Source organism: Cetorhinus maximus, chromosome 13, assembly GCF_964194155.1.
Source record: "Cetorhinus maximus chromosome 13, sCetMax3.hap1.1, whole genome shotgun sequence".
Lineage (NCBI taxonomy): Eukaryota > Metazoa > Chordata > Chondrichthyes > Lamniformes > Cetorhinidae > Cetorhinus > Cetorhinus maximus.
Window position 1 is genome coordinate 26,172,369 of NC_135891.1, and position 15,496 is coordinate 26,187,864.

The 15,496-nt window shown below is 42.8% G+C and overlaps 1 protein-coding gene across 3 annotated transcripts in view; it reads right to left on the minus strand.

Annotated features, from left to right (window-relative positions):
* The window catches only part of LOC144688497 (DNA (cytosine-5)-methyltransferase 3B-like), a 338,320-nt gene that overhangs the window by 235,554 nt on the left and 87,270 nt on the right, over nucleotides 1-15,496 (minus strand). For all 3 annotated transcript variants that reach the window (XM_078555140.1, XM_078555141.1, XM_078555142.1), the window contains one exon: nucleotides 4,375-4,524. In XM_078555140.1, the coding sequence (XP_078411266.1) occupies nucleotides 4,375-4,524 (150 nt within the window). The remainder of the gene's footprint in view (nucleotides 1-4,374; nucleotides 4,525-15,496) is intronic.

The window sequence follows — 15,496 nt, forward strand, 5'->3', positions numbered from 1 at the left end:
TGTTGGGAGTTTAAAATATCTATCAAAGCCTTTCAATATCTCACCAAAAGTTGTCGAGTATGGATCTAGATGTTGGCTGTGGAGCCCTTCACCAGCAAACGAGCCAAAGGTAAATAAAAAATGATCATCTTATACTTCTTCTGATTCCTTATTTAATCTTATAACTCTTCTGTAAACTTAAAACTATCTTCTCCAAGACTCTCACTCTTTGGTCTGGTTTAGCCCTTTCCATAGCACAAATGTGTCTGGCTCTTCTAATTTTCCATCCATGGCTGGTTTTTCCTTTTGTAGTTACTGCTTTAAAAGTCATTACAACTTTAAGAGCTGTCAGTGCAGTAACCGTTTATTTTCCTCTCAGATTGTTTCTGCAGCTGTCAGTTTCTCTGTACACATTGCCTGTGCTTTTCCCGATTTTGGTGGACTCCCCAGCATTCGTAGGCCTTCCTATTTGTAAAAAAACTGTTTTAAACTTAAGGTAGGAGCATTTCTTTTCTGGGCGATTCCCCCTTTCCTGTTCTTCCTGAATGGCTTTTTGAACACGTTGTGAGAGCTTTGGCAGGCTTGCGGTCCAATCAGGGTCCTTTTTTTTAAACTTAAAGTGACAGCACTTTGTTCTTAAAATCTGCAGGTCTCTTTTTTTTAATTCTGCAGGTTCTGCTTAAAATTTTGACTCTTCCAGCCAATTTTTACAGGTTTGGTTTTCTTTTAAATCTTTGTTTTTAACTTGCAGCTCTCTTTCAGCTGCCCTCTGAATGCTGAGCCCTTGGGACTGCCTTTACTCAAATGTAAGTACAGCCACTTTTTTTGTATTTTTGCTCATCATATCATAAACCGTGTCATCCAGGTTCTTGCAACTTTCTATAATGGACTTCCACTTACTCTGGTGGATTCCTCACTTCCATGTCTGTAGTGAAGCTTCTTCAACTTTTTCTTCAAGTTTTATTCTTAGTTGCTTGTCTTTCTAGTTAGGCTTCAGTTGCTTTTAGCTTTTCATACCTTGGAATGCTGTTCTGGGTTCACCACAGATCATCATGTCAGTTATGGTCTGATGTGATATCTTGTAGAAGCAATCACTGCTGCCAACCATATTGTACAATGCTGATAGCACTGATCTCCCACCTGTTTCAAAGGTGAGATCTTGAGACTTGTATATTTAAACATGAACCTTTGTCCCAGGTTACGGTCATGCATGGTGCTGTTACCTCCATGCTGGCTGCATCGAGAGTGTTCTTTCTAAACTGTTTTCTCAGTCTATTACCATGTGACTCTATAAATCATACTGTGGGCAGTGCTATTCTCCAGTCCCACATTGACCCTTGCTCTGTTGAGCACCTTCACATTACAATGGTATGCAGACACATACTACTACACTGACTACCCGCACCCCCTACTAATCTCCCAACTGCCCTCAACAACCACACCGCCCACTGACAACCACCGACCCCCCCCACCACTGTCCACACAATCCCCCTCACTCACAAACTGATCCCACCCCACTGTCCACCTAACGCCCCCGAACCCAGCTACCCCAACCGCTCCTCACCCCTTCCCCCACCCCCGCAAACCTACCTATTTACCTTACACGCTTATTTTCTCCCTGGCTTCTCAAAGTGGCTTGACTTTTAAACCTACCCACTTTACGGCAGCTAGTTCTGTAAAGAAGCGGGGCGTGTCTTCCTTTCCCTCAACTCTCTTGCACTCGACAGAAAGCCTTGGGAGCCTACTGCACTTTTCTCACCTGACCCAAGTCGGAAGGTCGGGCCAGAAAGGTGCGGCTACACTTTAGTGTAAGTGGAAAGGATCAGAGTGACAATCGACTGTGATTGCCACTCCATGGAAGCTATGGCCCGCTGTCTTTTCCTCCAGAAGCTACAAACCAGGAGATAGCAAAGACAATTCCTGAGGATCTCAAACTCACAATCTCCTTTTCTTCTGGCAACTCTGGCAATCACTTGCGCACTCATCATTCACTGTCTTCCTTGCACTCAACATCCTAGAGATAATTCACTTGAGGGGATGCAGATAGTGTAAATCAGGAATTGAAACATGGTGACAGACAGAGTATGAGGAAGCCAAAGTATCCAGGTGTTAGGCAGCCGGCCTGCCTCTTAAACCTCTAGTTGAAATACAGCTACAATCTTAGACTGAATAAATATTAAAGCATCATTTCAGCTCCCTGTAAGTCATGAATTCACATGCAAGAACCTATGCCTGTCATTGTAAATTAGCTGCACCTTCAGAGAATGCAAGCCTTTGCAGTTCTTACAAATATAGTGAATTACATTTGAGGCACACAGTACAATCAGTAGCCCTGACAACCTTCGAAAATTCAGCAGATATGATAAATTTATTGAACCCCTCAGTCACCCTTGTGGGAGTAGTCAAATTGTACAAATTGAGTTTCCTTAGCAAAGAAAGCATTGATGACTAGCCATATAGAAGAGTGCACAGTCTATTGGCTAATCATAGACAAAAAATCCCTTTGGATCTCTAAAATAAGACCATGGCATACAAGGTGAGAACTGTGGCCACTTTTTCTACCACCGTCAGGGCTCTGCATGTTGGCATCTTGGCTGCAACTCTATCTACAGCAAGAAATAGAGCTCTCCTAAAGTGTCATGACGAAAGCACAAGCTCCTGTGACAGTTTCTTAGGTAGCAGGTTTACCTTAATGGTAGCACTCTCATTTCTGAGTCAGAAGGTCATGTTTACAAACTTCAGAGACTTGAGTATGTGATCTAAGATTCTATGCAATAGAGAAAGTGCTGTACTTTCAGAGATTCTGCCTTTCAAATAAGATGTAAACTATGGCTCCACCAGCCCTTTCAGATGGACATAGAAGGCCAAGGGCAGCAGACACATGGGAACACCACCACCTGGAAGTTCTCCTCCAAGCTACACACCACTTGGAATTATATCAACATTCCTTTACCATTGCTGGGTCAAAATCCTGGAACTCCCTTCCTAACAGCACTGAAGGTGTACCTGTACCTCATGGACTGCAGTGGTTCAATGGTTCAAGAAGGCAGCTCACCACTACCTTTCCGAGGGCAATTAGGGATGGCCAATAAATGCTGGCCTCGCCAGCCAGCAATGCCCACATACCATGAATGAATAAAAAGAAAGTTGCATGTCACTATTCCAAGAATAACAGGGTGTCCTGGTCAATAGTTATCCAACACAAGCATCATTAAAACAGATCCGGTCACTGACCTTTGTGTGTGCAAATCTGCTACTGCATTTTTCTACCTTTTTTCTATTTTTTCTTCCCGTTACAACAATGACTTATCATCGAAAAATATTCTTTAGAACATCCTGCCGTAAATGCAAGCTCTTTCTTTCCTGGGAAAGCTTTGGAAATCGCTATCAAGGGTCTATTCATCCTTCTGGAAGATCAGTGATGGGTTGAGTTGGCTCTCCTCTGGTGAAACCTGAATGGTATGACTTCGAGCCCCTCTTCCTCCAGCACATAGATCATGTTAAGTGAGATTCCCAGCAGAAAACTCATTGTGCAAATTTCAGATTCAAGCTCAGTAATTGTCTTGAATTAGAAAGGTTTCCAAAGGTAATGGAAAATGTAGGGAAAGGCTTCTTAAGTAGGACAGTAGATATCAATTGCAATACCTGCGGTGGCTTATAAGATATCGCCACAAGTTTCCACAAGTAATCACAAATAAACAGTGTCCCTTCAATCAAGTACTTGTGTCTTGAGAAACAGATCCTGGTAAACCCCATCTGTTAATTGGTGGTGTACATTCTCAAGGTTGGATAGGAAGGCAGAAATCATAATATTTACAGAGAGTGATTTCTTCCCATGTTAAAAGTCATTTGTATATGGCTGCCACTGTAAAGGTTAACTATTCTTTCACCCAACCTGAAACAGACTGAATTTATGCTGGGGTGCTTCTCCTGTGGGACCCTATCAGATGCTCCTGGCCTTGCAAATGATTATTGGTAACCTATGTTCTCTTCCAACCCAGGAACTCCACGGCAAATGAGGAAACCAGTATCAGCAGGAAATAACACTTTTAAATAAGAAGGATAAGATGCTAAAATTTTGAAAAGCAGAATTGTATATCGTGTTAGTAATGTGCATTTTATGCAACACCGTACTGTTATCTTGAGTGCCAAATGTGCACCTTCTGAACTTATCCACAGTATATAGAAATAATTTAAATTTTAATGGTTCACTTTTAGTTGCAGGTTTTGCGTTGCTTGGACAGAACCTAATAATAACTGATCTGCTTATAACTAATAATTAATATCATCCCTATTTTGAGGTCAAAGTCTACTGTCACAACTAATAATAGAAATAATTTAATAAAAACAACATCTTTTCAATGGACATACCTTACATACAGTTTATGTACATACCAATGAACTGTTCATGTCCTTTTTGGGTTTCATAATATTATCTTCTTTCTTTTTTTTGTGGCGAAAGGAAATTCCTGCCTGGAAAATTATACGTGGTGCTGGCCTTTGTCTGAGACTGCTTTCCCAACCTGATACTCCTCGTCGTTTTGCCTATGGGCAACACACAGCTATTAAAACACAGGTTTCAAGTTGACTCTGGTTAGCTTCTTTGCGCTAAACAAGGACAACCATGTATTTTAGTGCCCAAAATGCAGCAACAGGACTATAACAGATTTATTATTTTTTATTGGCAACCAAGATGAAGGGCCAAATTGCATTGTGTAGGACACCATCAAAAGAGAAGACAAGGTCATTTTGAATAGAGAGTAGATGACAGCAAACTTTAACATTGCAGGAAGAAGCAAAGGCCCAGGGAAATAAGGAGTTCCATAGATACGATATCCTGGGAGAGAACGTTGTAGAGTCAGAAACTGTGCAATAAGTCTTGATATCAACACTAAGTTTGAAGAGAGGCAAGAGAGCCTGTAAGTTGCATATTTGCAGTTTAAGAGAAAGAGAGCTTCAGAGAAGCACGGACCATGTAATAGCACTAAAGTAGAGGCAAGAAAAATTGCAATGAGAGACAGGTTAGAGCCACAGCTGAGGGGAGGAACACCTATCAGACATTCAGATTTCCTGGCATCAAAAGTAGACATGTGAGAGAGGTATTAGAAGAGCCTCCCAAAATATAGGAGCAATATTCAAGTCCTGGATGGAATAGGCTTTATAGAAAGTTAAGAGTGGTTTAGAGAAAAAACTCACATAAGAGGAAACCAAGATTTCTGTAGGCAATTGCAGTAATGGAAAAGATGAGAGTACCCTTTGAAGTCAAAGGAGATATTGAGGCTAAGAATGTCAACAGGCACAGAAGGACCAAGGATGAAGCCATCAATTGTAAGAGGAAGTAGTTGCTGGTTAGATTTACAAGAGGCATTAATATATCAGATACGTGAAGTAAAATCAAATTAGTATGCCATAAGATAAAATCTGTTTTCCTTTAAGGCATATTTTAAATGAACCAGTGTTATTTCTAATGTATTTTGTCTAAAGAAATCATTTTGTCATGTAAAATGAAAATATTTGCACTATTCAGGAAACATATGAACTTGTTCAATAAGCAGGGCCTTTTATATCCTCCCTATCTTAAAGACCACCTACTTCTAACACTGCAACATCACTCATTTCCAGCCCTGCCTCGTATTATCTGCTGTCAAAACTCTCATCCATACTTTTTCCACTTCCAAACTCAACTAATCCAATGGCCTCCTATCTTTTTCCTTCCATATATTTCACTCAATCAAAATTCAGTGGCCTGGATTCTAAACCACACCAAATCCTCTTCACCCAACAACCCTGTGTTCACTGGGCTACACTGGCTCAGTCTCTTAAAATCTCTAATTTAAAATTTTCATCCTTGTGTTCAAATCCTTTTATAGCCACACTCCTTAGTATCTCTGCAACCTCCTCCAGCCCTACAATTCTTTGGGAATATTGCATTCTTCTGAACGTTGGCCTCTTGTGACAAGGGTGCATTCAATCACAGCCTTATATGGCAGAAAAAGCTTGTTAACCTTTCCTGCTGACTACTGGGGCCTATGGGGAATGTAATGCATTTGGCAAAGAAAGCTTCTTTGATCTGCTTGATGTAGAGGTGGACTGTAGACTGCCTAGTGTGACTAATGGCACTTGCTGAAGCCTGGAAATAGCCTGAGGCAAGACTGCTGCAGGCAATGTGTCGTAATTATCGTAAGAGCCTGCGCAGACCTCTGATAACATCTCTGGAGAAAGACAACCACTTGATGCGCTGCTCCTCAAAAAACTGAACTCAGGGTCCACAGACCTCACAGACAGGGTTGAAATGCCTTTGAGCAGCTCTCCTCAAAGCCCTAACTGCAAGTCTTTGAAGTTCTTTGACCCTCCATGTCTCCTGTCACTCCTCTTCCTCCAAAGAATGACTAGAATGTCTCCCGTCTTCAGCACTGCGTTTCTCGATTGTTTTGAAGCAGAAGCAAACTGTAAGTTAGCAAATTCCAATATAGAAACATGAAAAAATCCAACCAGGTGAATTGTAAACAGATTCCAATGCCCTGACTGCTTGTAGATCAATGTCCATTTAAACAGTGCTTCATGCCTGTAAGACTAGGTGGATCCAACTCTTAATGCTTATGCTACTTTTTCCAATGAAAATGGCATCAAGATCTTATTGACATCCTAAAGGACTCCTCAGGGAGTCATCAACTGTTCACATTCACCCACTCCAACCAATGCCTGCCATAGTGCCAACAAGTCAGCCACAGCAGCTGAGCTGCAGCAGACTGTGTCTGAGCCCTCACAGACTTCAGCACTCAGATGTCACTGGCTGCAAACATCTCAAGTCTCCTCCACAAGGAGCAACACTCTTCCAACAACTTTACTCAGGCCACAAGGATAGTGCCTCATAGGTACAGTAGTTAGGAAATTTTCTTTAAGGAAGGTCAGCTAAGCGAGAAACAAATGGAAAGTTTATTATGATTGAAATCAAATTGATCACCTTTATCATATTTGGCATTCTGATCTGCAGTATGGTTTCATAGCTACTTTTGAGCCTGCATTGTCTGAATGTCATTGATATAAAAGTTTTCTAAATGGTTTGAATGTTCTTCATCGCAAGACAAAGAGCATGAAGAAGAATACACAAGGATTGTAATCAGAGGGGCTCTATCTTGAGTTATCAAGGGCAGGGATGTGAGAAGCCCCCTTCATCTTACACTGAAGAATATTCAAACCATTTAGAGGACTTCTACATCCCTGCCATTCTGGCTTCAAGGTGCAGATGTGATGCTCTGCCTTCAGCTACTTCCTTTCTTCCCCAAGTTCTTCCTTGCTGATGATGACTGCGCTGTTGCTGCTCTCCTCTAAATGCAGGTCTCTTTGCACTGCAATGTTGTGCCACATGCAGCAGACCACAATGATGCATGACACAATCAGGCATAATGTAATAATCCAGACACCCAAATCTCTGTTTGAGCATTCCTATGGTGCGCTTTATAAGGTTCCGGATTGTGCCCTTGATTCGATTATATTTGTATATATTTCTACTTTTATTTCAGACCCAGCATTTGCAATGTTTTACTTTCAATTATATTTGTGCTGTTTGAGCGTGGTGGTGTCATCAGCCAGGTCTGCAGATCTATCAACCTGCTGTGCTCAAGAAACTATCCTGTCACATTTCCCACAGAGTCAAATAGAGTGGGAATGGCAGAGAACCTTAGTATAAAAGCATTTTGGCAGTTCCCTAGGTATCTTGCACAAACCTGCATGATGCTGTTCCTGTAACTGACAACTGATGTACAGTGATAGAGTGGTATCTTTTTCTTTTGATGAATGTTGATGGACACATGTGTACAATCAATCATGCCCCACACATAAGGAAAGCTTGCAAAACCACAAACTCTCTCCTATTAACTGCTTAGGTCATTGGAAAGGTGATGTACTGCTTGATCTTAGCAAGGAGAGCATCAATCACCTGTTTACTGCTTGACCTTAGCAAGGAGAGCATCAATCACCTGTTTAATGCCGCTGCAAACTTCAAGTTGCAGCTAGTGTCCTCTGCAGGAGAAAGAAAGGATTCACTGGAATAAAAATTCAAGGCTGAGGTGACTCAGAGCCTGTGGCTGTATCTCTGGTCATTAGGCAACAGATACTGTTGCAGGAGGCTGCAGAGGTTTGCGGAAGCCTCCATAGAGAAGTGTAGCCTCCTCTTTCAGTGAAGAAAGATCCATGTCTCAAATGCTTACTGGTCAGTTCTCTCCACATATGCTTCCTGACTTACAGACTATTTCCAACCTATTTTGTTTTTGCTTCAGTTGTCTCTGAAACTGAGTAACTAATCTTGAATCAATGTTCAATGCGAGAGGTGCAGACCAATAACTTAAATAATGCTTGCTTATACTGTTGGATGTGCGTAAAGTTTGTGGCACAACCCAACTGAAATAGTTATCTGTTCAGATGAGCAGGGCTAAATAGTTTTCATAATTTTTGTGATGCAGGTGTGCATTGAGACTAGCATTCTTGGATGGTCTTGCTGGATCCTGAAGCCTCTGGAGCATGACGTGATTTTCAAAGGGAGGGCGGGAGTGGGGGGGCGATGGGGGGGGTCAGCAATCTGTACGTCTCCAGTTAACTGGCTGTTGGTTTTTTGTGGAGCTCATTAACAAGCTTTGGAGCAGCATGTTTAGATTTTCAAATCAGAAGGCATGGGAAAACAGAGGGCCTGGGACATGTCAGGGTGCAGCTGTCATGTACACAGCAGGGAGACATGAGTGCTAATGCATGAAATGGGCAACAAACTTAGGAAATGGGGATTTATATTCAACTGCTCAACCGGTTATACAGAGTTGCCATCATTGGCGCCAAGAGGCTGGAATTTGGGAACAGTGAGTTGTTGGAGGGTTGTGAAACTGCTTGCATCACTTGAGCATCAGAGGTGGGTAGAGCCTTGTGAACAAACAAGCAGCGGCTGTGGGAGTTGAGATGGGAACAGGCTACTTTGACACTGGACAGAGTAACAAAGAGGAGCCTCAGTAGATGTATCCTCCTGGTCAGGTGGAAGCCAGATGAGCACAATAAGGGGCCACAAGGGGACGAAGCTGTTATCTAAGACATTGGTTGTACAGCCCAAGAGTCAATGACCTGCAGATGACAGAGCGACAGTGCTGCGGGAAACTGTGCTTGCCCAGGCAGATGGTCTCAGACTTTTATGCTCTGGTCCATAATGACCTGAGGCCTCATGGTCCCCAAGCAGTCACCTTCGTGCAGCCATCAAGGTCACTGTCACCCTGAATTTCTATGCATCCAGGTCTTTCCAGTGATCAGCTAAGGACCAGGTCATCACACCATCAGGCAGGTCATAGATGTCCTATTCTGGAGGGCGGAGAACTACGTCCATTTTGAGACAGGTACGAGGGAATCGCTGTTTGTCAGTATCAATGGATTCCCGCAGGTCCAGAGGGTCACTGATTGCACCACATAACACCATCAAGGCACCAGCAAACCAGCCAGTCAAATCCCAGTACAGAAAAGGTTTCCACTCAATGCATTTCCAACTGGTCTGCAACCACAGGAAGCTCATCTTGCAGGACTGTGCTTGGTCCCCAAGAAGCTGTCATGATGCCTTCATCCTGCGAGAGTCCCAGGTGCCACACTTCACCAGGCCAACATCCGGACTGTGGAGGTGGCTGTTGGGGGATTAGTTATATCCTCTGAAGGGATGGTTCCTGACACCCTTCCGGGACCCAGACACAATGAGTAAGACACTTTAACCAGAAACATCTACTAATGAGAACCTGCACTGAACAGACCATTGGCATTTTGAAGATGCGCTTCCATTGCCTTGACCGCTCAGGTGGTTCCCTACGGTATGAGCCAGAGAGCCTTGTGTTGTGGTCATTTGCAGCACGCTGCACAACATGACTATAGAATAAGGTTTGGAGCTGGATAAAGTGAAGGACCTGGAACACCCCTCCTCTTCGGAGGACAGGGAGGAGGAAGGTTGAAAATGGGGTCTCCCACAACACAGACCATGGCATCGCAGGGAACCAAGCCACCAACCACCTCCCAACCTGCCCCTTAACTCAATGTCCTTTTTGATATCAAGCGATAATGACACACAAATCTCATCATAGGCATAAGCAATTATTATTAAAGGAAAGTTAATGACCCACAGAGAAAACACCACCAAGGTGACCCATCAAGTGCATCTAATGACATGGTGCAATTTTCCCATCCACTTCCACGGAGTGCTTCCCTCAGTGGGTGAGGTGAGGCAAGGCAGCCTGCACCCTTGTCTCTGCTTGTGGCTGAGATGCCTGTGGCTTCCATCCTTGGCACGGAGGTACCTGTGAGGCTGCTGCACCTGCTTCTGTTGCAGGACCGTGCAGCATGGATGTTTCCACAGTCAGAGGGGCTGAAGAGGCAAGGGATGACGTTGATGCCCCCTGCGGGGTTACCCCTGATCAGCCTTTTCAACTGCCTCAGCCCTTTCATGGTGCCTTCACATGCTGGATGAGGGCACCGGCTGGGATGCAGCTGGCATTCATGCCAAGCATGTTAAATCTGGTGTCAGGACCCACAAGTGATCCAAGCATCGTGTTCCCAATCCTGGATTGAAAATCCAGTCCATAGTGTCACAGAAATTATGTTAAAGACAGGCCCTTTACAAAAAGTTGGAGACTGTATAATTACATTTTATGTAAATTAAGCCTCTTTTCCCTAATTGTCCAGTAGATGAGCTCAACCCTTGATATAAATAATTGATAAGAGCTGTTTTGCTTGTCCACACAAGCTTGTAATAACATAGCTTGGATAGATTTTTTTTTATTATACCAAAAGTGGTCAGTGCCAAAATAATACATAAGTGTCAATCAATAATACAATAAACAGGTCCAAGCCTTGTGACAGCATCTTGAAAAACTTGTTTTTAAGCAAGGTAACTGTTACACACTCAGTTCATTTGCTTGGTCTTGTTGGCGTTGTATGGAGAAATACAATCAGGTGAAAGACTATTTGGTTGCAACTGAAAAGCACTTTTACATTAAGCTATTCCATCTTAGCTACATTTTGGACACTTGACAAAAAAAATCACAGTCTCATCTTCTATTAAATGTCTATTACAGTTCATCGAAACAACTAAAAAGGCATCTATCTGCCACATCTCAAGCATCACAGTTCAGCTGAACATTCTTAAAAAAGTATTATTAGAATGAGAGAAAACTAATAATTTCCTGCTAGCTTTCCGAACTTTTAGAAACTGGTCTCTGACAGGGATTTAGGAGTTTATCTCAATCTACAGAAATGGCCCATAGAAATTTACTTCTAATTGAGTTCAGCATATGCTCTGAGACTATTTCCCTAGAAGAAGTACCTTTGAATATTATAAATTAGAGTATTTTATAACAGGAAGTACCTGTGCTCTGACCATAAAGGAACATGGACAGCAGCTAAAAATATAAATCATTTTTTCCCTTGACAAAGTAGAACTAGGAATGAGGTTCTGCATAGGGTATGAGGACCTAGGCACTAAATTGAAAAGCAGAACCTCAAAGGTTATAATCTCTGGATTATTACCTGAACCAAATTGGCATAGGGTACATAAAATTAGAGAGATGAATACATGACCCAAAGACTGGTGTGGGAGAAGTGGGTTCTGATTTGTGTGGCACAGGCACCAGTACTGGGGAAAGTGGGGGCTGTACCGTTGGGACGGCCTACACCTGAACCAGGCTGGGACCAGTGTTCTTGCAAATTGCATAACAAGGAAAATAGAGAGGGCTTTAAACTAAATAGTGGGGGCAAGGGATCAAACGTAGAAGGATGCGGTATATCAAAGAGTAGAGACAAGGTAAATGAAGAAAATAGCAATATGGGAAATGAGAGTCAGGGAATGGCAGAAAGGGATAGAGACAAAAACTAAGAATGCACGAAGAATCAAGACTAGATGTCACAAAGATAACAAAAAGACTAAACTAAAGGCTCTGTATCTGAATGCGTGTAGCATTCATACCAAAGTAAACGATTGATAGTGCACATTGAAGTAAATAAACATGGTCTGATATAGGAAGAGACAAGGTATTGGAGGTGTTGGCAGGCTTAAAAGTGGACAAATCTCCAGGTCCGGATGAGTTGTGTCCCAGACTGCTGAGGGAGGCAAGGGAGGAGATCACAAGGGCTCTGGCCCAAATTTTTAATTCCTCTCTGGCCACAGGGGAGGTGCCAGAGGACTGGAGAACAGCTAATGTGGTTCCGCTATTTAAGAAGGGTCGTAGAGATAAGCCAGGAAACTACAGGCCAGGGAGTCTCACGTATGTGGTAGGGAAACTATTGGAGAAATTTCTGAAGGGGAGTATCTATCTCCACTTGGAGAGGCAAGGTTTGATCAGGGATAGCCAGCATGGCTTTGTCAGAGGAAGGTCATGCCTAACAAATTTGATTGAATTTTTTGAGGAGGTTACCAGGTGTGTAGATGAGGATAGTGCAGTTGAGGTAGTTTATATGGATTTCAGCAAAGCCTTTAACAAGGTCCCACATGGGAGACTTATAAAGAAGGCAAAGGCACATGGTATACGGGGTAATTTGATAAGGTGGATTCAAAATTGGCCTAGTTGTAGGAGGCAGAGGGTGATGACAGAAGGATGCTTTAGTGACTGGGAGCCAGTGTCCAGTGCTGTACCGTAGGGATCTGTGCTCGGTCCCCTATTATTTGTCATTTATATAAACGACATAAATGACTACGTGGGGGGTAGGATTAGTAAGTTTGCGGATGACACAAAAATTGGCCAGGTGGTTAACAGTGAGGTTGAGTGTCTTGGGCTACAGGAAGTTATAGATGGGATGGTCAAATGGGCAGATAAGTGGCAGATGGAATTTAACCCTGAAAAGTGTGAGGTGATACACTTTGGAAGGAGTAATTTGACAAGGAAGTATTCAATGAACGACATGGCACTAGGAAGTTCTGAGGAACAAAGGGATCTTGGCGTGTGTGCCCATAGACCTCTGAAAGCAGAGGGGCATGTTAGTTGGGTGGTGAAAAAGGCATATGGGACACTTGCCTTTATCAATCAAGGCATAGATTACAAAAGTATGGAGGTCATGTTGGAGTTGTATAGAACCTTGGTGAGGCCACAGCTGGAGTACTGTGTGCAGTTCTGGTCACCACATTATAGGAAGGATGTGATTGCACTGGAGGGGGTGCAGAGGAGATTCACCAGGATGTTGCCGGGGATGAAACATTTAAATTGTGAAGAGAGGTTGGATAGACTTGGGTTGTTTTCGTTGGAGCAGAGAAGACTGAGGGGCGAGTTGTGCAAGATTATGAGGGGCATGGACAGGGTGGATAGGGAGCAGTTGTTCCCCTTAGTTGAAGGGTCAGTCACAAGGGGGCATAAGTTCAAGGTGAGGGGCAGGAGGTTTAGGGGGATGTGAGGAAAAACTTTTTTACCCAGAGAGTGGTGACGGTCTGGAATGCACGGCCTGAGAGGGTGGTGGAGGCGGGTTGTCTCACATCCTTTAAAAAGTACCTGGATGAGCATTTGGCACGTCATAACATTCAAGGCTATGGGCCAAGAGCTGGTAAATGGGATTAGGTAGTTAGGTCAGGTGTTTCTCACGTGTTGGTGCAGACTCGATGGGCCGAAGGGCCTCTTCTGCACTGTGATTCTGTGATAGCCATTACGGAGACCTGGCTGCAATATGACTGGGATTGGGTCCTGAATATTGAGGGGTATATGACATTCAAGAAGAATAGGAAGCTAGGTAAAGGTGGAGGGGTAGCACAGTTAATCAAGGATGGCATTTGTACAATAGTTAGGGATTACTCTGGTTCAGGAGATCAGGATGTAGAATCGGTTTGGGTGGAGATGAGGAATAATAGGGGAAAGAAGTCACTAGTGGGGGTGGTCTACAGGCCCCATAACAGTAACCACAATGTAGGACAAAGTATACAAGAAACAACATTGGGTGCTTGTGATAAAAGGATGGCAAAGTCATAGGTGACTTTAATCTACATATAAACTGAAAAAAAATCAGATTGACAGTAGTAGCCTGGATCAAGAGTTCACAGAATGCTTTCGAGATAGTTTCTTGGAGCAGCATGTTCTGGAACCAATCAGACAGCAGGTTATATTAGACTTGGTATTATGTAGCCTGACAGGATTAATTAATGACCTCAGAGTGAAGGCACCCCAAGGTAGCAGCGACCACAATATGATTGAATTTTACATCCAGTTTGAAAGGGAGGAGAGTGGGTCTGAGATCAGTATTTTAAATCTAAATAGGAAAACTATGTGGGCATGAAAGCTGAGCTAGCTGAAGTGAACTAGGATACTAGGCTAGGGGATAGATCAATAGAGAAGCAGTGGCAGACATTTAAGGGGATATTTCAGAATACGCAGAATAAATATATTCCTAATAAAAAGAAAAATTCTTAAGGGAGGACCCACCATCTGCAGTTCACTAAAGAAGTTAGGGAAAATATCAAACTGAAAGAAAAAGCATATAACTGCATAAAGATAAGTGGCAGGTCAGATGATTGGTCAGAATATAAAGAATGGCAGAGAATAACTAAAAGCTTAATCAAGGGAGAGAAATTAGAGAATGAGAGGAAGCTAGCAAGAAATGTAAAAATGGATAGCAAGAGTTTCTACAGATATTTAAACAGGAAAATGGTAGGTAAAGTGAGTATTGGTCCCCTAAAAGGGTGAGAATGGTGAGCTAATAGTAGATAATAAGGAAATGGCAGATGAAATTAACAAACATTTTGTTTCTATCTTCACTATAGAGGATACAAAAAACATTCCAGTAATAGCTGTAAATCTGGAGATGGAAGAGAGAGAGGAACTTGATGAAATTACAATCACTAGGGAAGCGGTACTGAGCAAACTGATGGAGCTGCGTGCTGACAAGTCTCCGGGTGGACTTCGTCCTCGGGTCTTAAAAGAGGTGGCTAACGAAACAGTAGATGTGTTGGTGCTAATTTTGCAAAATTCCCTAGATTCTGGAAAGGTTCCATCAGACTAGAAAGTAGCAAATATAACCCCTCTATTCAAGAAGAGAGGGAGGCAGAAAACAGGAAACTATAGGCCAGTTAGCTTGATGGGGAAGGTTAAAGAGTTTATAGTTGGGCACTTAGCAAAGCTCAAGGTAATCGGGGAGAGTCAGCATGGTTTTATGAAAGGGAAATCATGTTTAACCAATTTATTAGAGCTCATTGAAAGAGTAACATGTGCAGTGGATAGAGGGGAGCCTGTAGACGTACTTTGCTTGGATTTCCAGAAAGCATTTGTTAAGGTGCAACATCAAAGGTTATTGTGGAAAATAAAAGCTCATAGTGTAGGGGATAATATATTAGCCTGGATAGAAGATTGGCTGGCTGGCAGAAAACAGAGTATGCATAAATGGATCTTTGTCTAACTGGCAGGAGTGGAGTCCTGCAAGGATCTGTGCTGGGACCTCAACTTTTTTCAATTTACGTCAATGACTTAGATGAGAGGAGCAAAGGCATGGTAGCTAAATTTGCAGACGACACAAAGATAGGTAGGAAAGTACGTTG